Below are 25,477 nucleotides of genomic sequence, written 5' to 3'. Positions count from 1 at the left end.
AAAGGTAACCTTACAAAATTTATTAAAAATGTTGTCTTTACCATGGGAATTACGAATAAAATACCTTTTTGAAAAAATTGTAATTTTCTCATAAACTAGAAGACATAGAAACATATAGTTTTCACTGTTCGATAAGGAATCAATTGAGGCAGTTTTCTGTGTGAGTAATTTTTTTTACTAAAATTCACAGTCTGGAAAAAAATAGTATAAAATGAGTTTTAAAAAATTTTTTTCGCCTATTTTTAACTTTGAAATCGATTATTTCAAAAACTATTGGTTATATTATATTGATTTAAAAATTTGAATCAAATGTACAATTTTGACTTTCGGAAATGGTATAATTTATTACTGTAAGTGTTGCCGTTGTTTTTTAATAATTTTTTTTTATTTTGATAATTTTTTTTTTAGAAAAATGCCCCTCCCACCTAAACTGGGAGTGATAGACCCCCCTCCCAAAGAAAAAAAATTTTATATTCAGCTCCTCTACAAAAAACCCGTTATCAAATCCTGGCCTCCAAGTTATCCTACTACGTGCCGAAACAACATTTTTGTTCTATACCTAAAAGTTCGAATTTCTGTATCTGAATAGAAATCGAAAATTTTTTTTTTCTAAGCCAATTTTGAAGTGATTTTATAAAAAATATCTCGATTGATTGGGAAATAGATATTGTTTTAGAATATATTTTTTAAATATCATGTTGTTTTGAAAACATATACTTTAAATTGATGCCGAAGTTGGGCAAATGACAAAAAAAATGTAATTTTTGAACTTTGACAGCTTATAAATTCTAAGTGGTTTAACCGAGTTACATGTTTTATACATTGTTGAAAAGGTATATTTATCTTCTATCAGAAACTGTAAAAAAATGGGTAAAATGGGTAAAAAATTGACGGAGCTAGAATTTTTTTAATGGGTGAAGGTCCAAAAAACCGTTTTTTGCCCGTAACTCCAGATTTTGGGGGTGTTATCGGATTTTCAAATACCGTTTCGTAACTAGTGCGACTAGCTCTACAAAACCTGATAGGTCTCCGCGCGCGTATATTTTGAGTGTTACACCGTGTAATGGTACCCTATTAAAATTTAGCAATTATGTTACTTTTGAAATTAGAACCAAGAATCTAAAGTGTCGATAAGAATATCATGGTTAAAAGACTGTTTTTTTGAGAGAAAACAAAAATGATGGGCGACCTCAATGAAATTTGATGAAAACTTTGAATTTGGGATAGAAAACAAGAATAAAGACTCTTCATAAAAAAAATTTAGGTGAAAGAGTGTTTTTATTTTCGAAGAGACAGTAAACGTTTATGCTCAAGTTCTTAGATGTTTTACAGCTGATTTTTTTGGGATTTAAGTAACTACGAATTTTGGTTAACAAATATGAAATCACAGTGCACAAGTCCATGCATTTAGATGAAAAAATTACGAATCTATTTTTTTTTTTCAAATTTTCGAAAAAAAAAATTCAAGAGGTACCCCTTGTCTAACAAATAAGCATTTTCAAAAATTTTCTCTAAATCCAACGATTGATACATAAAAGGAAAGGTCTCGCTAATCACTTTTCATAGCTGAAAACCAAATGTTTCTTGGAGGTCTGGTTGCTAAGTTATTGCAAACTAAATATTGTTTTTTTCATACATACGGAAGCAGATTTTTCGGGATTTAAATCTCGAAACAAATTTTTTAACAATGATTTTATAATAATCGGGTTTTAGACTTTGGGCTTAATTTTTGAATCTATTAATTGAACCAGCAGACCCAACAGAATTTAATTTGATTTTTTTCTAAAAGTGCAAAACTCTTCTAATCGAAAATGTTCCAAGAAAATCCCTTATAATATTAAATTACCTAAGATAGTAAAAACAAAAACAACAAACAATTTAAACTAAAATTGATTCAATATTTTTATTTCAATATATATATTTAAATAATACTTTAGAAGATATTCGTTCTTTTTTTTTTTATTATTATTTCTTTTTAATTTGTTTATAATGCTATAATTTAATTTAATATTTTTTTCCTTAATAATTAGGATTTTTTTATTTATTTATTTATTTTTTTTTGTTGTTTTAAATGCTTTTTTATACTTAGTTTATTTTATATAATTTACAATTTTTTACAGAAATGCTTTACATATTTACTTTTCATTTTTGTATTTTTTGAAAAATAAAAACATCCGCAAATATTCACATATACATATTTAATAATTTTCTTATTTGATTCTTTAGCTAAATTGTTTTTTTTTTTATTTTTTCAATATTTTTTTTTAAACATTTTTTATTATTTCTTCTTATATTTCTATGGCTAATTTTAAACTTTTGTTTTTAATTTTATTTATTAAAAAATGGCAAGAATTGGAGATTTTGTGTGTATGTTTTTGTTTTTTTTTTTTTTGTTTTTGTTGAAAGGGCAATACACCTTAAAGGTGGAAACTTATATATTTTCTTTAAATGAAAATAATAAAGAAAAATAAAATCAAATATAATGTTTAAGAATAAGCCTCTTTAAAAAGTTTTTTTTATGGGGTTTTGAGTATTTTATTCCATGATATCTTCTATATAAAAGAATTATGGCAAAAGTAATGGAATATAACAGCTAAATTAATGGCAAACCTTTTGGCACATTACAACCATTTTATTTATTTTAATAACAAAAAAAAAAAACAATAGATTGTTGTTTTATTTTTTAATCTATAGAACTCAAGCTTTTTTTATAAATAAATATAATCTTAAAAAATTAAATAAATGCAACATTTTCTGTGAATTGTTATTATTTAAATAACAAAATTGTTGTGAGTTTACGAAATAAAAATAATAAATAATATAATTTATATTCCGGTTGTTTATTTTACTTAATTTTATTACAAATTATTTTCTTTTTTTTTTTTCAGTTTAATTTATTATTTTACATATAAACTAATTTACATTTAAATTAAAATACTATTTATATCACAAAACATTTTTAATGATTTCTTATTTAAGATTTATTTGTTGTTGTTGTATACACATTTGTTGTTTTTGTTGTTAAGAATTTATTATTTATTTGCTGACGAATATCCTGCAAATAATAATTTATACATAAATTAAGTTCTTAACCCTTTTTTCAATAAGATTTTTTTTTCTTTTTTAGAAATAAGTATAACTTATCTATCTAATTTATATATGCATTATTTTTTATTTTAAGCTAGTCGTGTGTTGGAATGTAATTTAAGGTTTTTTTGTTAATAAATATAAATTACGTATTTGTTTTAAATATATTTTATATATATAATATGTATATAGCAAGTAATAATTACAACAATGTCTAAAAAACAAATAAAAAAAACAAAATCGATGCAATATTAATTACGTTTTACTAAAAAATAAAACACAAACGTCCTGGCGTTTTTTTTTTTGTTTTTTTGTTTTTATTTACATCATAAATTTGAAAATTACTATATATCAGAAGTGTGATGTAACACAGGAAGGAGCGTTTTATCATTTTTTGTCACTATCCATTTTACTTTTGTCCAAAGATGATGATACCATACCACCACCATTTGGCGGATATAATTTGTCTAAATAATTAAGAGATTCATTTAGGAAGTTCTGAAAATAAATTTAATATTTTATTATTGAATTAAAAATTAAATTAAAATAATTTACCTGGAATGCATGGAGCACGGCCATTATAGCTGGAGATCCAAATGAATGGGTTATTAAAGAAAAATGCGTTAAATGACGTTGCATTGATGGCTCGAGCAGATGTTGTGATCTTGTACCGTATTGTGTTGTTCGATCTTGACTTAGTACTTGCATTAGTTCTTTTGTGATCTAGAAAAAAAAAAAACAATAAGAATTAGAAAATCATAATAATTACTATCTTGGACAGTTTTAAAATATTATAATTTTAATCGTTAAACACGCTTTCGATGGATAGCGTATATGCACTGTGCACTAATGTAAGTAGGTAGGTGTATCTTTTTGTTAAGAAATATTTTCAATTCGCTTGCGATCCTAGTTCTAATTTTGGCTTTAATGTCAATAAATACCTTTTAACAATTTTTGTAAACTTTTTTTTTTTATTTTAATGCTAGTTATATAAGTGGTATCAAATTATCGCTTACATTTGATTTTTTTTTTTTTTAAATAATAATATTAAAAATCTATTAGCATAGTTTTTGGTACAAGAATAAATAATATTTAGTTATGGGAAGGACACTCAATTTTTTTCATATTTTGAAAATACGGACTAGCTGATTACTGTTTTAAAAAGTGGCAAGATGAATGCTTTTTAGAAAAAGTTGGAAGAGAATTTGTAATATGTATCTTATATTAAAGTGAATTCAATAACTAATATTGATATTTAACCACATTTTAACTTTATATTTCTTTGCCCTTGTTAAAACAAAAGAGCTGAGTAGCGAACTTTATATTCTTTTATATTTTCTAAAATTCATTTTGTACACGATCACAACAGAGTTTGTTTTCTTCTACTTAAATCTTATGTCAATTTTTTTTTCTGTAACTTTTGTTTTAACTAGTGACTAAGTAATAATGTGAGATGATCTTGAAACTCGACATGACAATTTTTAGCAGTAGTCTAATCCTCTAATTGTACTCAAAGATTGCTTCAAAATTATTTGTTGGTCCTCCTTTGCAATATTTTACAAAAAAAAGCTTTCTATTTATAGATTTCGAAACATTTTTCACGGAAAAATTATTAATTTTGTTAATTGTAATACCTTACATAATGTTATACTATTGTTAAAATTCAGATTTTTGTGTGTTCAATCATTTTTTTAACAGTTGAATTTTAAAATTTTTTTCGAAAATTGAGCGCAAACTAAGGAAAAAGATCTTTTGTTAAAACAAAATTATGAAAAAAAAATACCAAACTCGAAGCTGTACTTTATTTAAATTAAAATAATTAAGTTTTTAGTTTTTTTTTCAATAAAAAATATTCTCTGAACTTTGATATAAATATGAATTCCCTAACTTTCTTACGCCTTAACTAACTTAGCAGTCGAGTAGCAACAAAATTAATTTTCAGACTTTAATGAAAATTGAAAAGGAATGGGTTCAATTAACGCATTTTGCAGTAAAAAAAGAGCTAAGTGACGTTTTTTGAAAATTCGCTTTTATTCCACAAATGAAGATATAATCTGAAAACTTAAGTTTCTAGTTAAAACTTAAGTGTTTCTCTTGTATAGAAAATAATTAGCTTAAAAATCTGTTAATTTATTATGGAAATTTTTTTAAAATTTTGTTAGTAATTTATTGAAAAACTGTGAAAAAGGTCATATTTCAATACAAAAAGAATTTGAAAGCTCTTTTATTACAAAGCATTGAAAAAATTTAATTTTGATATGCTTTGGTCCACAGAAGGCGAGATAAATATCAGAAAGCTTGTGCATTCAGTTCTTACTCCTTATTTTTCAAATTAATGTTCAATTATTGTAAACCCAATTATCTGACGCACATGTTTTTTTTTTTCCTCCAAAAAGTAACAAAAAACAAGAAAACAAGAATATTAATGAGCTCTTAACTTAATTACGACAGTACGATACTGATATCAGAAAATACTCTTATAAAAGAATATCAAAGTTTGAATTTTATTCGAATAATTTTTCTTTTTAATTTTGTTTGAAGAATATTAACAATGCGACAATTTTTTAACTTAAATACAGCATCTTAAAGAAATTAAAAAGAATGTTCCAAAAACATTTTGACCTAGTGTATAATATTTTCATCTAATAATAGATAATTAAAAAAAAAGTCAGGTGCGAATTGTAACAATCAGTGTAAACTTTTTTTCTCAATTTCAAATTCCCAGACATATTCCATTTCGTTTTAATTTTTTTTTTTTTTCAAAAATAATTTATGGTAATTTCTTTCAAGTTCCTTCCCAGGAGCACACAAAACTGTATGAAAAAGCGTTCGCCTTATATTTTCAACCTTTTCTTCTATTTTATTTCGTCCTAAAGTTGGTTCACTTCGAAGCATGATGTATTTTTTTTCTCGGTGGCCTTTAAGAAAAACTTCTTCAATAAAGCTTTTTCATTTTACCAACCTCCCAATATTCTCTTAAAATTTAGTCAATTTAATTAATTTTAACAATATTATTTTACCTGCTGTGAATGCATCAAAAGCTCCTTTCGTCTATATGATTCTTGAGGCTCGGTTTGATGTCGCACAATATATTCAGCTAATTGTCGGGCGGGAAATTCTGTTTCACATACAAATTGAAAATCTTTTGCCAAATGTGTTGCTTCACCCTCAACTAAAGATGTTAGCAATGTTACATTGGCAGCCTTTCTTCTACCAGCTGGTAAATTTAAACCAATTTTTTCCAGCTTTTCTCTTAATAGACGGCCTCCGTTTTTGCTTTTAGCTCTAAAAAAGAAGAAGACATTTTTAAATTTTCATTTGGTAATAGTTTTTGTTAAAAAAAAAAAAATAAATAAAATAATGATATATTTACCTTCGTAAAACACCTCCTAACAATGAGGCATTGAGACACTCAGGTGGCGATAGTCGTCTTTGTACTTCAGCAATTGTGACTTTATATTTCGATGTACTTGATAAAAGGCTAAGACGTCCGGGTACTGCACAAAATACTTCACTAGGTGAACCTGATCCAATGTTTCCGACATCTTTGCCGCTCTTAATACCTAGAAAAACAAAAAAATTATTATTATTACTATTAAAGAGGAAGGACCAAAAAATATATATATAGATTTTGTATTTTGTTCGGAGGGTCAATTTACATTAATCCTGCCAATTAGGTAACTCGACGACTTTTGAAAACGGAACGAATCTCAGCAGCATTATAATGATTATGTGCTGCAACAATAGCTCACGTAAACAAACCAGGTGTGAATATAACCGCCTCTTAAACTACAGATATACACACACAAACAAATAATATAATGATATTTCAAATTTTTTGGCATTGAATCAAACAGGCAGTCGTATCGTTTTTGGTCTCCTGTTGAGAGAAGGCTAAAGAATCCTGTGCCCATGCCCACCTCTACTACGGAAAAAAGGAATAGAAATGTGCACAAGAATGCAGCAGAATAGAAATAATGCGAATTCGACACCTCACCCTTATTTTGTTTCTACTTCAGTTTAAAAATCTATATAGGTTCTCATTTAATAGGATATAGTAGGCATATCGCACAGGAATATGAGAGGACTTTATTGTTCGATAAAAATATAAACTAATTGGCAGCGGATTATGAAATCAAATATAAAAAATCTGATATGAATTATGTAGTAGTAAAATACAATTGATTTCGTACTTGACTAAGAATATAATATGCAAAAGTGGGGTTTTATAAATAAAATATGAATACGCTAGAAACATTTCTTAGAATCATTTCAAAATTTCGTAAAAAATCTAGGGCTAAAATATTCATGCAAAATCTTTTTTTTTTTTGTGGAATTACCAGTCTAATATTCCACTATTTTTGTAATAAAGGTATTTGGTTGAAAAATGTTCCCATTTAACTTCAGTGGTCAGGTGCTGACCACAACGTAATTTCACGTAGTATAACACATAAGAGCCAACAACTTCTAAAATAAAAAAACTTATTTTTTGCCATAGAACGGTTTTTTTATTTATGAATTTATTGTAAACTATACATCCGATTTCAACCAAAACTTTTATATGAAAACGTTAAAGTAAACGTTACATACACAAATTTTTCAAAAATCACATTTTAAAAAATATTCGAAAATTTGTTTTAAAAAATCAATTTTTTGAAAACGGGTTGATAAATTTAATCAAAACTTCGTTGAATAATATTTTCTTAAAAATGGCATTCCATCTTTTTTTTTTGAAAAATGTTAAAAAATTTGTATAGATAAAAAAATATTTCCATAAAAAAATGGCTCTGACGATTCACACATTTTTTTTCTAAAAATTAATTTTTATACCAGAAATCAAATGCCATACTAGGTTTTGTGTACAAGATCATTTTAAACGGTGTTTATGAATTATAAAAATAGATTTAATTTTTTTTTTACATTAGATGTATGAAATTCCTTACAAAATAAAATTTTAAATTTTCTCAAATTTTGTTCAATAAAAAGCTTTCACGTTGGAACAACTTTTACCGTAAGAGAAAGAACGTATGAACCAGTCTTGCATTTTATTTTTAAATTTATTAGAAAATAATGACCGTTTGAGAACCTTGCTTAAATTTCTGAAATTCTTACGATCTATAAAAAAAGTTTAAATTCAAATTTTCCATTCTTTTAAGTATAAACAAAATTTTTTACTAATACCATTATCTCAGAAAAAAAAATATATTTCAGTGTATTCCCCACAATATTTTCAACCGTTTGAGATCAATTTCGTTGTTATTAAATATTTTAATAAAAAATGGTAGCAAGTTAAAGTTCTAAAAAATAATTTTTTTTTAGAAAATTAACAGTGGTACAGAATCATTTAGAGAAGATTTTTCAAAATAATAATATTTTAGAAATTGAATTTGACTTTAACTGGCTGCCATTTTGTATTGAAATATTTAAATATAACGCAATTGCGTCAAAGTGATAGAAAATAATGTGGGAAATATCTTGAACTTGACCACTGACGATAATATGAGCTTGACTTGCTTATAAGATTGTTTCACTATCAGCAGAAAAAGTAAAATATTTTTAAAATTTTTGATTCGCAACAATTTCATGATAACTGCATAGCAATTTAAAGAAAATTATTTTGTCATACCATTGGAATTTTTTTGCACATTTTTTTTTGCGTACATAAAAAAAGACAGTGGTCTTAGGATTTAATGAAGCCTTAAAAATCCTTAAGTAGTCCCCAAACCCATGTGCTCCAAACCTACCGCAGCAGAACGAAAACGGAAACTTTAAACGCATTTATCTCAAAACGCATTTTTTTCCGCGCCGTGCAACGTAAATCAAAAACTAATGAAGTTATCAATTTGAAATTTAGTGCAAGGTACTCGCTATAGCTTGTCATTGCATTAACTTAAAAGTTTAATATAGTTTTTACAATAAATATTTTTTTTACAATTTGTTTATAAAAAACGTAGTGCCTATTTTTTTTCATAATAATTTTGTCATTACTATTAAGTTACTTACGATAATATTACTTCAAAAATGTCATCAAGTGATATTTTAACGTAAAAGACGAAATCAGTAGATACAGTGTAGCAAGTTTAAATTGACATAGTATTCGAACACTGGGAAAAACGAATGGAATGATTCAGATTGCAAATTTTTAGTCTCTTTTATTCAAAGCAAATGCTATTTTAACTATTAATATCATTCGTTTTTAAACGAACAAAAATATTCTCACCCGTGACAGTAAAATTAGTTCCAGCAATTCAATACACTCAATTTTTGTATATGAAAACAATCCTTTTTCTTTTAATTTAAAATAGATTCTCAAACATTCTATAAGCAAATACTCCACCTTGGTGTTCCACCCGTGACAGTAGACATTTTTCACTGGCCAGTTTGATTAATAAAGAAGTTTAAATGACATTATGCGTAGAATTTGAAAATGGACACATTCCTTATACAAGAGTCCTACCCGTGACGCCCATAAACCATTATGTTATAATAAATATTGCCTTGAAAACGAAAGTGTCCCATCTTTTTTCCTCACAGTTAAAAAAGCAACGAATAAAAAAATTTAAAACTCATTAAACAACGTTCTGTTTTTCTTGAAATTATTTATAGCGCGTTTTCTGTGTATCAAGTTTTTTGGTCAGCTCTTTTGTTTCCTTTATACATTTTATGAAATAAAAGAAAAAAGCAACAAAATCTAACACTAAATATATTTTTTTAAGTTGCCAAATATGCAACATCCAAAGTGGTTAAAATAAAATCTGTGAAGATTCACCTACAACCCCGATTAGCTTATTAGTATGAAAAACAAAATTGTATTTGTGTTATTTTTTTTAAGACCCTTTTTAAATATTTTCCTCCACTTGAGCCTTATTACACTTCTCCTTCAAGCAAACGTATGTTATAATGTGTAATTTGTGTATATGAAAGAAAAAAAAATGTCCTTGTAACTTACTTTTTATTAAGGGCAAATCCGACATAAATGCCACATTGTCATCCATCCCAGCATTTTGTCCATCATCCACAGCATTTTGGAGTGCTTGATGTAATGCTAAGGGATCATGTTCATGCCCCAGCCTTCCACCATGACCACCAGCACCGCTTATTGCACTTCCATAATCACCGCGTCTATCTGTATAGGGAAATCCATGTGAAAGTTGTGTCTGCAAATGAAAAAAAAAAAAAAAATAAGTTTTGTGAACAATTTTTGTGTATTTTTATATGATTTTTTTTTTTTTGTTAAACTCAATGAATTTTAACAATTCTTTTCGCAGCAAAACTACAAGAATTCCTGAATCTACAAAAATATTTTTATAAAATATAAAAGTTATTCTTAAACAACTGATGGTCGGGGTTGTACAGGATACAAAAAAAAAAAAAATTAAGGACAAGGTAAAATTCCACCTTTTTTTGTGTGTGTTTTTTTTTTAAACTGCTGCTAATGCAGTCCACCATCACTACCACCCTTCTATTTGTTATACATCTTAACCCAAATAGTGGGCCAAAAATGTGCTTAAATATTATAGGAAAGGATATAAAGCTAAGGGTTGATTTTGATGTTTTCTTCGAAGAGTGCATTCTTTTGCAAAGATGTTCCACAGAGCCATCGGTAGAGATTTCTTGTTGTTTGTGAGTTCAAAACATTCTTCTTCGAAATTCTAAATAACTTAACTGATAGTTGAAAGGATGTGGGCTGGGATTTATACCATTGATAACATTACAAGAGGTTTTTCTCGTTGTTTTTCCCTATACTCTTCGTATATACATAAACATGTGTTTTAATACTTTATATTTTTTTTTTTTATTGTATTTTTGGGTAATCATCCCTTTTGTATGAAGTTTTCTTTCCAAAGAAGAGACTAAAGATTTGGTTTTTATTTTTTGTTTAAAGAAAAATTCATTGCATATTTTCATAAGATTTCTAGATGTGAAGGGGAGTACTTATACTTATAACGACAAGAATGTTAAGGATATTTTCTTCTTTGAATATTCTCGGTGATGTGGTATGATGAAGAGAGAGAGAGAGCCTTTTGCTGTTATATAGTCTCCCCATTATCTTATCTTGCCAATGAATTGTTGGGTATTTTCTATGGACAACAGCATAGAAGCCGCGGCGCGTATTTTAGTCCTTGGGTTTAGTCTATGATAAATCTTTGAAATTTTTTTATATCGTCCTTGGGTTTATTTTATTTCTACTTTTTTTTTTGGGGAGGGTTTATAAAATTCCAAAACATGATGGATAGATGAAATCCACTTATAAATTTATTTTAGAAAATCATATGTTTTTGGTGGGTATATTTGATCAGAGTTTATTAAAAAAACAAAATATTATTGGAAAATTTATGGAATGCATTTAATGTTAAAAAATACAGGGTGGAGAAATATTGGAAATTGTGTTTTTTAGTCCTTTTTCTATTGATAAGAATCGGTTAGGGACAACAATATACAAAAATGGGTATGAGCTTAAGCAGTGTTTCAAAATTGGAAGAAATCAGTTTCAGTGAAATTTCCAACTGTGTCAGAGTGAGTAAAATTGTAATTTCTTCCAAATTAATATTTATTTCGGAGAATTTGAAAATTTAGAAGCTGAGTGGAAAGTTATTGGATATGTTAAAAATCCTTAACGTAAAGAATAGTAGTGTAAGGAAAGGCAATTTCTTTTCAGTCTAAGTAATAGATTTTTGGTTCAACAAGCTCAAGTAGAATTAAGACCTAGTAAATAGTGAATAGAGGGGACCAACAGAGTTCAAGCAGCTAAAATGAGATTCATTTCTTCAATGATGATGAATGATATTCTTTTAAGAATTACTGGAACCGAAATGAATCTCATTCCTATTGGGCATGTTGTAAAAATATCTTCGGCATATACAAGGCTGATAAAACACGTATAGTTAAGTTTTTAAATAGCTGATCATTTGAAAACAGCTTTTAGAAATAAAGACAAGAAGTGAAAATAGTTCTGATGAACATTTTACCTACAACTTTCTTGAGTGAGGTTTGGCAGTATGTTGAAAGGAGTTGAAAGTCCAACAATGATTACAGTATTTATTCGTAGTGGAATGAGTTTTCTAAACAAGTAATACTTTTGTACATATACCCTCTGCATTAGAATATAAAAGCATAAATTACAATTTTCCTTGAATTAACAGGTCTTTCTTTAGGTAAATTTTAAAATGTTCAAATGTCTTGAGTTGTAGAGACATGTCTTTCTGATAATGACGTTTAAGAAGATTGTGAAATTGAATATATTAAACAAAAATATTCTTGAACATTTGACAGTGTTTTATCTTAAATATTGACTTTTTTCTAAACAAAATTACATTGCGTATTTATTTTTTTATTTTATATTAAGGCAATTTATTTTTTTAATAGCTAAATGGGTGTATTTTAGTTTTGTCTATTTGTTTGACCATTTTTTGAAATGTTTAAATCTCTCACAAAACTATTCAAAAATTGTTGTAATACTAAGGCTATCTGAAACTATGGCTTTGCATAATAAAAAAAAATAAAAAAAAATGAAGTTCGCTGCTCAGCTCTTTTGTTTTCAAGTTTAAATCGTAGATATCAATCTAAAAACATTATCAAACAGTAATAATAGCGTTTCATTCAAAACGAGATATTAAAATTCATTTTTTCTCATACGAACGAAGTCTGTCCATAATCGAATATTTGCATTGCATTTAAAAAAATGTCCAATTATACTGGTCAACAAGGTTTTTGCCACAAGAACCAAAATATACTTTTTTATAGGTTATTGATGTGCTAAACTCGAATCTGAAGTAAGAAAATTTTGATTGGCCTCAGTTTTTGAAATATTACCGTTAGAAAATTCAAAAAAATGTCATTTTGGCTGTTTTCGAGGATATTTTTTTATGTGGGGTAACTCATTATGAATGATTTTCTAACGGTACCTATAAGAACTGGTTTTATTCTTCCAAAAAATGTTTAAATCTTTCCGATATCTGTTTTACTGCCGAGATATTTAATTTTATTAGTGGTCTTTGACTCAGAAACAGCACTGGCCAACCAAATTAAAATTTTTTGCCACAAGAACCAAAATACACTTTTCTAAAGGTTTTTGAGTTGCTGAACTCGAATCCGCAATCAGAAAAATTCTATTAGCCTTCGTTCTTGAAATATTAATGTTATAAAATGCAAAAAAACAATTTTTTTTTTTTTAAGTTCAATTTTGTTGACCAGTGTTATTTAATGTATAGCAATAATTTCATTCGGTAATTGTATTTTTGACTGAGTTTTTGGTAGTGCAAATAACCCTAGCTGGCCACTTAAATTTTTTTTATTGTAGGCTTAAAGCTTAAGCTTACAATAAAAAAATTTATTTTAAATATAAGAAAAGTCACCTAATTTGTTAAAGAATTTATCCAATCAACTTTTGGTTTCACATTAAATTTTTTAACCAGCTTTTTATGCAAATAGATTATTGATTTTAATAAAATCAAATATTGGTTAAATTGGGATCTGAAAATCGAACGATTTTCTGATAATAATTTTTGAGTAATACAATTAATTTATTTTAAAAATGAATTTTAGGCATATTCTTAAGAAATGTTAACTCTTACTTCAAATATTTACTATTAAGCAGTAAGAGTTTAGTCGTAGAATATGTTTATATATAACTAACATCAAAATTCAAATTTGGTCAAAAACAATATTGAATTGATGTTTTCATCAAACATTCTCATAAACCTAGAATTGCAAATTAGGTAGATATATTTACATTGTGGGTGATACACTTCAAATTCATTTGAATGTTTGTCAATCAATATGTCAGATTTTTTCTAAATTTGAACGCTCCTTTAACTTCAAAAAAAAATATTATTATTACGCACGATTTTTGGCCCATTAACAACCATTATTATAGAAGCTGCGCAAATAAAAATTTAATTTTGATTCTTTTCATAATAATTCATAACCGGTAGACGCGCTCCAATTGAACCGAAGCGAGCGAACATCGTGCAAGAAGTCTTTCGTTGAATCAAAGCAATTATATCTAAGCTTCGTGTACCTTTTTTTCTTTTTTGAACTTGAAATTCCAAATTTTAATGACCTCCCGAGTCGAACATTTGGCACTATTTAAATCATATTTAAAACCCAAATATTCTTTGTTTAGATTCAATTGGTCATAAATATCACTAAATTTCTAAAGGAAATAACCTCTACTTAAGACCGCAAACAGTCGGTTATCGGAAAAAATCCCATTTTGGGTAGTTATTTAGGACCAAAAAAAATATGATTAAATCCTTATTAAAACCTAATTATTCTACAAAAACTCATTGAGTCCTATTTGTTCTACTTATTTCTAAGAATTCTCTAGCCCTTTTTTATTCTCTTTAGGGTCTAGATATCCTTACTGGGTTCTTCAAGTTCTATTTGAACTATAAATTAATAGCCCTGTTCCATTGGAGGTGTTAGTTTACTCTTAAGTAGAAATCTAGTACAACAACTACACATTCCTATATCAAGTAGAAGATCATGTGTTGTACAATAGTACTAGATCTACTCATAAGTAATTATCAAAATTGGTTCACTCATTCCAAAGTTATGAGGTAACAAGCATAAAAAAAAATACAGACGAATTGACAACCTCCTCCTTTTTAGAAGTCGGTAAAAAGAAGAACACACGACACGAATATATAATTTTGAACACTTACATAATTTACTTTCAGACAAATAACGTCAAACAAAAAGAACAACAAATAGTGATTTTAATACATACTTTATTAGCTGCGTTTCTTTTGGGAACATTTATGATTTATCTACTGTAAGTACTTAAAACTACTTTGAACTACTTTTGCTATATGAAAAATTAGTTCAAAGCAGCTTTAAGTACTAAGCAGTAAATAAATATTCCCAAAGGAACGCAGCTATTGTAAGCAACAAGTCGCCATTTTGAACAAATGATTTCATCAACTCTGAAATTTACAATCAAAACGTGTTTTTACCAAACTTTCAAAAAAGCAAAGAATTTATTTTGTCGCCAAATGAATTTGTTATTATTTTAATAGTAAAAACACTGTAAGACACCAAGCACTTTTATTTTGTTAATAAAAAACTATTATGGATTTTCTCTGATTTTTTTTTTTATTTGATGGAAAAGTTTTGTCGAAAAGAAGCAGGACAGCTGAGTTTTGTTGCTATTTTTTCTTTTCTTTTTACCTTTTTCAACAAAAAATTTTAAACAATCACTTTCACTTTTCACAATTATATATTAAAAAAAAAAAAAAAAAAAACTCAAGAGTTTTTTTTACGAATGATTTTCTCTCGTATTAGTTGATGAATTAACAGGATTGAACAAGTTAAATAAAATTTTTAATTTGACTTAAGACCGTGAGTGAAATGGGTTAGCACCGACACCGACCCGCACTTGCCAAATGACCTACATCAAATGCCCTCTAAGAGTCAAGTGCACCAGACAATAGTCAAGGTGGGTTCCTGTCCGAACTTGTATTTTTAGTCCACATAGGACTTAACTAGTATTTGGAGTTTTGAAAGTCTCAACCTAGATTAAAGAGTACAAATTTAGTGATTAAAATTGTAGACACATGAAGATCATTTTACACTTAAAAAGTGTTTGGGTGTCAATAGTCTCAACCTAGCTTAAATAGTGTTAATCTAGTATTTATCAAGGTCAAAGAGATTTACAAGTACATAATAAGGTCTTAAAATTTAGGTCAAAAATAGAAAACTTAGGATTAAACTAGTGTTTTCAGTTCTTAAAGTCGTTAATTATCAGTCGTGAAGGTTTCGTAGGAGATACTAAGTTTAGTAAGTATACAAAGTTCTTATTAAGGTTTATTTTAAAATGAAAAGAACTTTCATAGATTCTATAAAGTACTTTGAATGCTAAATTCGTACATAAAGTTCGACTCGGGCTCTCTCTTCTAATTGAGTGAAAAAGATTTTTATTTTAAAGCAATTTGAAGTGTGCGTGTTCGCACTTCAATTAGAATAAAAAAAATTAAATATTGTTTATTAGGTAATAACTTACCACATGTCCCTGAAGTTCAGCATCTCGATGGGATCTATGAATACCAAGTTGATCCTGTGTTGATCTTAATCCAGCTAATTGATTATAATGATGTAGTGGAGCATGATGTAATGATGAAAGCGGTTGACCATATGGATCGGTTCCTAAATATTCTAGAGCACCATGATTCTGTAAATAGGCAGGTAACTAATTAATGTTAGATGATATCTGAATACTCATATAAAAATATTTAAAAATTACTTATAATTGAGTTAAAATTCAAATAAGAAAAAAATATTGTGAAACTTGAACTTATAGAATGCAAGATCTTTTAAATATTTTGGATATAAACAAAATTTTTGGGTTCCTAGATTCTTCAAAAAGAAGAAAATATTAACTTTTGAATTTTCTTAAGAATATAAAAAATTTTTAAAACGTTAAATAAATTGTTTCGTTATTACATTTTTTTTTTACCGTTTTTTATGAACGTGGTAGATTTGAATGTGTTCATGAATATTGAAAACTACAAAATTGAAAACTAGACTCAAGAGAGTGGTCTAGTTGAAGTGAAACCTTAAAAATCATTTTAAAAAAATAAAAAAAAAATATAACTTTTTTTTTATTCCATCAATTTTTTTATATGACAGCCTACAATAAATTTTATACCATCATGTCTATACAACATCTACAAAAAGAGCTAGAATTTTTTTAACCTAACAATCAATCTCTTTTCTCTTCTAACGCCATTAAATCCATTTTTTAAAAGACAACATATAATAAATTTTATATCATCATTATTATTTAACCTTTTATATGACGCTTCAATCATATTTCTACCATGTCTACAAAAAAAGTAAGAATTTTTTAAAGCCAACCATGTCGAAATTTCAAACTGAGATTACGGTACTTCCTCTACTGCTGGCTGGTCATCGGCAACAAATTTTCACAGGTGTTTTGAGGTATTTTTCAAATTTTTCAATTAAAGATTATACAACTTGCAGAGCAAGTACCGTTATGTGTGATATATTAAATGAAAGGTAATATTATCAGCATGCGTATTAAAGTTAAATAAATTTGTTATGTGCTCCAGATCAAAAGATATAACGTGTTTAGAAAAAGAACATCTTTTTTCAATTTTTCACAATCATAATTTATTTAATTACCTATCTACTGTATAAATTTCATTCGTCTATCTATTAAAACAAAAAAGTTATGATCAATTGATTTTTTGTGTCGCTTTTTCGTTTCATCTTGTTTCAAATCACTACGATACTAAAGAAGTTTTCACTTCAAAAATAACAAAAACTACAAAACCACAATGCCCGTACGATGCTTGTTTTTTTTTATCATTTCAATGCTAACATAGGATGGAAATGTCAGATTTCTGCTAAAGAGACGGAAAGTTCTTTTTTACTAAAGAGAAATAATTAAGTGTTCTTCCAAATGTCATTTAACTGAAGAAAATCAAAAACTAAGGAAAGTTGCACAAACGAAAGTTTATTGAGAACACAAATTTGTCACTTATTTATTTGTAAAATTAAGCTTCAATCATATTTTTTTATACAAAAAAGTAAACAAGTAGTCTTCTATATTCAATGGCTGAAATATGTTAATTTGTTTTCATTTTTAGGACTTTTTTACAATTTCGGCTTTTCACTGCCTACTGCTCTGTATGCATCTTTAATACATTAAAAATGAAAAAAAGGATTATTATAAGGTCTTAAAGTAGCATTAAAATAAAAAATATTTTAATTATTTTCAAATCATAGGACAAAAATATCAAACGTCACACCCGTAACGTTTAGTTGTCATAATTATAAACGAGGTAAAATGTGTATTTTTCTTAGTTTTCACCATTTTGTGTTTCATTGTGTCGTTAATGTGAATTCCAAAATTATGCACACATGATAAAAATCCATGTAAAAGAATTCGAAAATTCTGTAAATTCAAATTAAGTAAAGTCAAATTATTGACATTACAACAGTATATAAATAGGACTTTCTTAGTATTTCACTGTTCCCTGAAGTGTTAGCGATGAAGTATTTACTTTTAAGTTTTGAACATTTTATTTTAACAATTGAGAACATAGACGGTGACAAAGTTTCTGCAATTCGGTTTTTTTTTTTTTTAAGTTGAAATTCAATATAGAAAAATGATTTATTGTAATTTATTGTTAAATGAAACTTATTAAGTACAGAAAAAAAGAATTATAACAAAAATAAAGTTCGCAGGTCAGCTCTTTCGTTTAAATAAGACTTATTATACATAGATGCTCAGAAAGAAAGGTTTAGTGCCTAATGAAGGAATAGTTTCATTTATATGATTGACCCCTGGCCCAAACGGGAATTGTAATTTTTACTGATTATTAAAATCGCAAACTCCATTACAGTCCTATAATCCTTTCAATTTTGTTCCTACAGAAGTCCCGACGCCAAAGAATTCTTGCTTTTATATTCCTTTTGTAATGTTAACTTGTGCTTGTACTCATAATTTTTAAATTTGAATTTTTTTTAAAGTTTGCTTTTGAAAACGGATTCTTTTAGTAATAAAAATTTTCAAAAAATGTTATAAAAAAAACTTTAGATCAAACATCTTAAAATAAAAATCAAAATAATTAATAATTTTACACCATTCCTTTTTTTAACCTTTTTTTTCATCTTGAAATGAATTAAATTTCTATAGGTAAAAGATTGAAGGTCTAAACAGTTTAAACTTTTAAAAACCTCATGTCTTAAAAAAGATCCTGGTAAACAAAGTTTAAACTTGTGACAACTGAGTCCAAAATTTAAAATTCAGACCTAAGATTTTAAAGTTTTCGAATTGCTAAAAGAAAGAATTGTTTTGCTAATAAAAAAGCAGTGTACAAGTTTAGATTTAAAGAATTTGAATATAAAGAATTTTTGAGTAGCTTTTATAAAATAAAGTGTTTTGAAAACTGATTTTTGGCTAAATTGGAATTATGATCCCAAACCACAATTTTGATTTTATTTTTTAAAGTCAAGTGGTTTTTTTTTTCATCTCACGGTCGTAACAAAACGTAATTGGACACTAAATCAACTTATTTTTCAAAACATTTTCATGCAGTTTTAAGATTATTTAAATTGAATAATAACTATCAAGATTAAAAAAAAAAAAATGGTTCAGTAAAATTTATAAAACTACTAGCTGACCCGGCGGACTCCGTTCCGCATTTTTCTAGTATTTATTTTCAATTTTTGGCTTTGTAATGTATTAACCTTTTCCAATACAAAAAAATCGGGCCACAACTTGATTTATGGAGCACAAACATAAAATTGTATAAGGTATTAAAAAAAGCAAACAATTTGTCTGACAGCTATCTATTATAATTTTAATTGGAATGTGTACGAAGTTTCATTAATATTATTATTAAGGTATAACAACATAAATCTTCAACGGAAAGCAAAATGGTACTATGTCCTTAACAGATCCTATGGAGTTACAATAATTTTGCTTTCCCAGGTGATATGTATGTTGTATGCATGCCACTGTTATTTTCTGTTATTGGCACGGGTTTTTTGCGTCAAATATAGTAAAAAAATGTTTTTAAAAACAAAATTGTATGTGTCTCGAACTCCTTTCAATCACTTGCAATCGCTACTAAAATTTGATAATCCAGTCAAATAAGGGTTTCACTTCGGAATTAATGCTAATAGAAATTTTGTTTGCTCAATACCTTCGTTTTGGCATTCTATAACATACCTCAAAAGTCTAGAAAAATCTCATGTTTGCAAGTCGCGATTTTCAAGATCAAATCGCGAAATGGAGATTTTCAAAATTAGCAATAATAGACAATGGTATATAATATATTTTAAGTTCGAGGTATTTTTTAATGCTGATTACAAAAAATCTAAAATCAAAGCAATCTGACGTCTCTGAAAAAAGTTATATCTGTTTTTTTTTTTTTAAGTGTAAAAATACCTTTAAATCATGTCGCTTATGCTGGTAAACATATAAAATTCCAAAGTTTTCTTATTATTTTTTTTTAAATCTGCACCTAACTTAGTTTAACCTGCGGACATGAGATTTTTTTTAGATTTTTGACATAAGTTATAGAATATCCAAACAAAGATAGAAACAAAAAAATTAGCCTATCAGCACTAATTATAAGATTTTCTCAAAAAATACCAATTTTTCATAGGTATGAATGTTTTTTTCATTGCATTGTTTTGATTCTTAATGATAATGGATATGAATACCTTCATGCTTAATTTTGTCCCTCTACCATAACTTTTAAGGGTTTTTCGGTAGTAAGTTTGCAACTGTTATAATAATATGGGTTAACAAATGAAAAACAGGTAAACTTTTTTCAGAGACGTCAGATTGTCTTGATCTTGTCTAGATTTTTTGGCATCAGCATTAAAAAATACCTCGAAGTATTGTATCATATGTGAATATAATACCATTGTCTATTATTGCTTATTTTGAAAATCTCCATTTCGCTTTGATAATCGCGACTTGCGGCATGAGATTTTTCTAGACTTTTGAGGTATGTTATAGAATGCCAAAACAAATATATTGAGCAAAAAAAATTTCTATTAGCATTCATTCCGCGGTTTACTCCTTTTTTCACCTTATTTGACTGTATCATGATATTTTTTGGCTATTTAGGAAATTCAAAAAGTAGCCATCTGTTTTTGTAAATTGTAAAGAAACCGACTTAAAATGAAAAGATTCCGTCTTAATTCTATACATACGTCTAAATATTAAAATATTTTCTTAAAAAGATTAAATCATTTTAAATTAATGCGGAAATTGGTAGTTGAAACAACTTAAACAAATTTTAAGTTTCAGTTTATCATACCAATTTTCAACTGTGAGATAGCTTAGTTGTTTCTATTAGGCTTGAATATGAGCTCTTTGAACCCCAAATATTGAATTTGTCCAACTCTAAAACAAAGCCTGTATCGAATGAACCTTATCAAATGGAATTTAGCTATAACTTGACAACAGCGTCAAGTCTTTCGAACTCCAAATATAAAATATTTGCCTTTAATTTGACAACAGTGCCACCTACCGCATAGGCATACAGTTATAATTTACAAAACATGGATGGGCCTTATCACACAAACGAACTTTCACAAAAATCTGTAAAGTCTTTCGGACTCCAAATATGAAATTTGGTAATGCTGATCAAGAACATCTTGGTCTGTTCGATTTGGAACAACCAATCCTAACTGTGCCAATGCTTTACTTATTTGTCCTCAATGAAGATCAGAGATTGAATAAAATATCACAAGACAAATAAATATTTGTTTCACTCAAAGTCAGACTTTTTTAATTCTGAAAGCTTTACAAATTAAGCTTAGTTAAATCTTTTAAAAAGCGAGAGTGTTTTTTTACTCGTACAAATTGACAGCTATGTAAAGATGTGAGAAAAGGTATTATTTTTTTTTGATACAAACCATCTACATATTAATACCTTTCAAACAAAAAAAAAAATTACCAAAATCGGACCAGCCAAACGCGAGTTTATCGGCCACACACACTAAACGAACTCTTTTAAGATAAGATGAGTAAAAGTGCGAAAAATATGAGTTTTTCCCTGATAGGAATTGATACTGTTAAAGGCACGTGTTAGAAAGACATTTCAACACTTAAGCTATACATAATCGAAGTTGATGGTGAATGGTCATTTGAACTGACTTAAGATTTTTACTGGTGAGTACCCAAGAACAAAATATTCTTCTAGACTAATTTTGGATTGCTTATCATGAAACAGACATTCACTTCTTTAAAAATAAAAAAACGACTTTATGATACATGGAAGAAACAATAAATGGGCACTATGCTAAGCCTACAACCATTACAGCGTTTTGAATGGTTAAAAAAGGTTTCAGCCCAGTTAAACTGGTTCAGTGCCAAGATGTAAATTGTCAATTCATTTTGATATATTTTATGCAAATTAGACAAACCAAAACCCTTACACAAATTTTAATTGAACATAAATATCTTTATCAATATTTTTGATTATTTGAATCAAATATTTTAAAGTCACGCTCATAATTTGCACATAGCACATTCACAATATAAATCAGAAACTGGTGTTTGTGATAATTCAATTCTTTTTATATCGATATATCCTTTACCGGTTTCAGTTACAAAAAAAAATGTAATGGAAAATAAATAAATAAACAAAAACACCGCATAAACGTCAACTAACATGAACTAATTCACATTTATGTAAGACAGTCGTCATCTGAGAAAGGAACAGGAAAATCAACACTTCTACCATAACTTGCATAAATCACAATTGTTCCTTTTCAAAATTATATACACTATTTTTCATATTTATTCATACATATTTTGTTTGTGACTTTCTTAATAAAGGGTGTTTTTTTTAGTGGTTAAAAAACTAAAACAAAATGAATTAAAACATTTTTCTCATGAATTTAGAATATTTTTGAGAAGAATATTTTAAAGTTCTATGTTTTTTTAAAAGAAGCTTCAATCGAAACATCAATTTAAACTTAAATAAAGTTTTGGAGGAACTGTTCAAAATAAATTAAAGGTATTGTAAAATACTGTAAGGTAGAAAAAATTAAATTTTGAAGACTTTTCTCCGTCAGAATAAAATCATGATAATTTCTTATTTGTATTCTGTTAAAATTCTTTTGTAAGCCAATATTTTATCCTGTTAAATAATTTTCAATACATACATAAAAAAACACCCTTTACAACATTAAACGCATTTACAAGAAAGGTAGGTTAGGTACAAGTACCTACTACTTTTTTTTTTTGTAATATAAAATGAACTTTTTCATTCTAACCACAGAAAATAAATCAAAAATCCTTACCTGTTGCTGAGGCGGACTCTGTGTTGCGTGATGGAACGGCGGCGGAAAATACGGTGGTTGAAAGTCCGATTGCAATGATTGATGATGCATTGATGCGGCAGAGCCATGCGAGCCACCATGTCCGCCATGGGCACCAGTTGGTCCGCCACGTCCCGTATGCCCGCCAGTGTGTGTCGTATAGGCCGGACTGCCACTTGACAGTCCTATACTCCCATGACTAGTCAAGCGTTCCTAAGAAAAGCAAAAGCAAACAAAAAATTATTAGCATTAAAAATTACATAATAATTTAATAAAATTTATTTTTTATTGAATTCCAAATCATTTTTTTTTGTTGTTTAAATAACCCTTTAAATTGTATGATAAAAAAAAATTAAAATTAGTATTAGCCCAGGGAAATTAGTAATTTAAATCGCATTTTTCGCGGGACAAAATTTTTTTCATGGAATGTGTTCGGGTGGTTGTCCTTATCATAAAAGTCAATTTGTTGGGAAAATTGGAGGTTGGGAACAGCCGCCATCTTGGAAAAGAGATTGGTAGCGTTTTTATTGAATAGCTCCATTGTTATTCATTTTAACAGAAAATGACAAAGGTAGGACTTATTAACAATAAAATTATCTAAACAATGATATACAAAACAATTCCGTGAGTTGATTAAATAAAATTTTATAGTTGGTCAAAGTGCGGGTTTGTATCGCAAGGTTGGGACAAAATGACATTTTTTCATATATCTGACGAACTTTTGATTTGTTTGGATAATTCTTCAAGAATGAATTATAGTACTTATAATTACCTATAAAATGAGCCCACAATCGTTATTGTAACCATCGTATTGTAGAAGTAATCTAACTCCGAAACTCTCCATGTACTAGTCAAAAGTGAGAAAAAAGCTAGTTTTTTGCTAGTAGGCCGAGAAAATTTTGGGAGTAGAGGTATAACCAAAATATGAGTACGCAGTTTTGCTGCCATACTCGTGTTAATGTCGATTTCAAAGGTCTGACAACTCTAATTTTGGGCTTTATACGGTTTTTGGGGGGTTAAATAACTTAAATTTTCCAGTTAACGTGAATGGGCTAAATTTGTACTATTTGAAATTATAAATATACAAGCTGATGCTCTATTATTTTTCCTAAATCTGGACACCTTAATCTCGGCTATGGGGTTAATAGAACTCACGATATAAGCTTTTTTAACTAACCATATCAGGCTTTTCAATTCAAATAAACAAACAAAAATCGAAACAAAAAAGCCTCTAAAACATAATCGTATAAACGGCTTATATCTTGAGTTCTATTGGTCACATCCTCAAGATTGGGGTGTCTAGATTTAGGAAAAATAATAGGGAATCAGCTTGTATATTTATAATTTCAAATAGTATAAATTTAGCCCATTCACGTTAACTGGAAAACTTACGTTATTAAACCCCCCAAAAACCGTATAAAGCCCAAAATTAGAGTTGTCAGACCTTTGAAATCGACATTAACACGAGTATGGCAGCAAAACTGCGTACTTATATTTTGGTTATACCTCTACTCCCAAAATTTTCTCGGCCTACTAGCAAAAAACTAGCTTTTTTCTCACTTTTGACTAGTACATGGAGAGTTTCGGAGTTAGATTACTTCTACAATACGATGGTTACAATAACGATTGTGGGCTCATTTTATAGGTAATTATAAGTACTATAATTCATTCTTGAAGAATTATCCAAACAAATCAAAAGTTCGTCAGATATATGAAAAAATGTCATTTTGTCCCAACCTTGCGATACAAACCCGCACTTTGACTAACTATAAAATTTTATTTAATCAACTCACGGAATTGTTTTGTATATCATTGTTTAGATAATTTTATTGTTAATAAGTCCTACCTTTGTCATTTTCTGTTAAAATGAATAACAATGGAGCTATTCAATAAAAACGCTACCAATCTCTTTTCCAAGATGGCGGCTGTTCCCAACCTCCAATTTTCCCAACAAATTGACTTTTATGATAAGGACAACCACCCGAACACATTCCATGAAAAAAATTTTGTCCCGCGAAAAATGCGATTTCATGCCCATATTTTGACTAATTGCCCTGAGCTATATTCATAATATTTTTTTTTTATTTTACCTGAACATCTATGACAGTTGGCATATCCACATATGCTAAAGTCATAATCTCATAATAATGAGATGACAAGAATCGTTTTTAGAATTTGCTTAGTTTTTTTTTTTGTTTGTTTTGTCTTTAACTTTTTTAAAGTTATGTTTTTTTTTTTTTTAATGAATTTTAATTATGTTGATTTTTAGTTTATTGGTTGTAATGAATTGATGGTAATAGATTTAGATCCATATTCTGGTTTTTTATTTTTTTTATTTAAAGTCTTGTGTCAGTTGACACCAGTTTCATTTTGTATTTATTGTTTTATTTAACACTTGATAGTTTTACAAGAAATTCCTGTATAATTATGAAACAACCGAAATCATGATTTAATATTTGTAATATTTTATGTGAATTTTTTTTTTGATGGTTATATAATTAATTCTTATTAAAAAAATTAAAAAAACAGGTTTTTATTTAAAAAAAAATAAATTAATTTCTATGATAATCACGGA

The 25,477-nt window shown here is 27.7% G+C and overlaps 1 protein-coding gene across 2 annotated transcripts; it reads right to left on the bottom strand.

Annotated features, from left to right (window-relative positions):
- Positions 1 to 3,334: 3,334 nt before the first annotated feature.
- LOC129917942 (transcription factor AP-2-epsilon) lies at positions 3,335 to 25,113 on the bottom strand. Of its 2 annotated transcripts, none has more exons than XM_055998186.1 (8): positions 24,993 to 25,113; positions 22,885 to 23,115; positions 16,091 to 16,276; positions 10,037 to 10,244; positions 6,461 to 6,650; positions 6,108 to 6,372; positions 3,643 to 3,810; positions 3,335 to 3,585 (listed from the first exon to the last, which is right to left on the bottom strand). In XM_055998186.1, the coding sequence occupies exons 1-8, from the start codon at positions 25,035 to 25,037 to the stop codon at positions 3,475 to 3,477; spliced, it is 1,404 nt and encodes a 467-aa protein (XP_055854161.1). In that variant the 5' UTR covers positions 25,038 to 25,113; the 3' UTR covers positions 3,335 to 3,474. The 2 variants fall into 2 exon arrangements, with proteins under 2 accessions (XP_055854161.1, XP_055854163.1); XM_055998188.1 differs by having other exon boundaries at positions 16,091 to 16,258.
- Between the last annotated feature and the right edge of the window lie 364 nt (positions 25,114 to 25,477).

Source organism: Episyrphus balteatus, chromosome 4 (genome assembly GCF_945859705.1).
Source record: "Episyrphus balteatus chromosome 4, idEpiBalt1.1, whole genome shotgun sequence".
Classification (NCBI taxonomy): Eukaryota; Metazoa; Arthropoda; class Insecta; order Diptera; family Syrphidae; genus Episyrphus; species Episyrphus balteatus.
The sequence above is the reverse complement of the archived record's forward strand: the minus strand, read 5'-3'. Positions and strand labels throughout refer to the sequence as shown.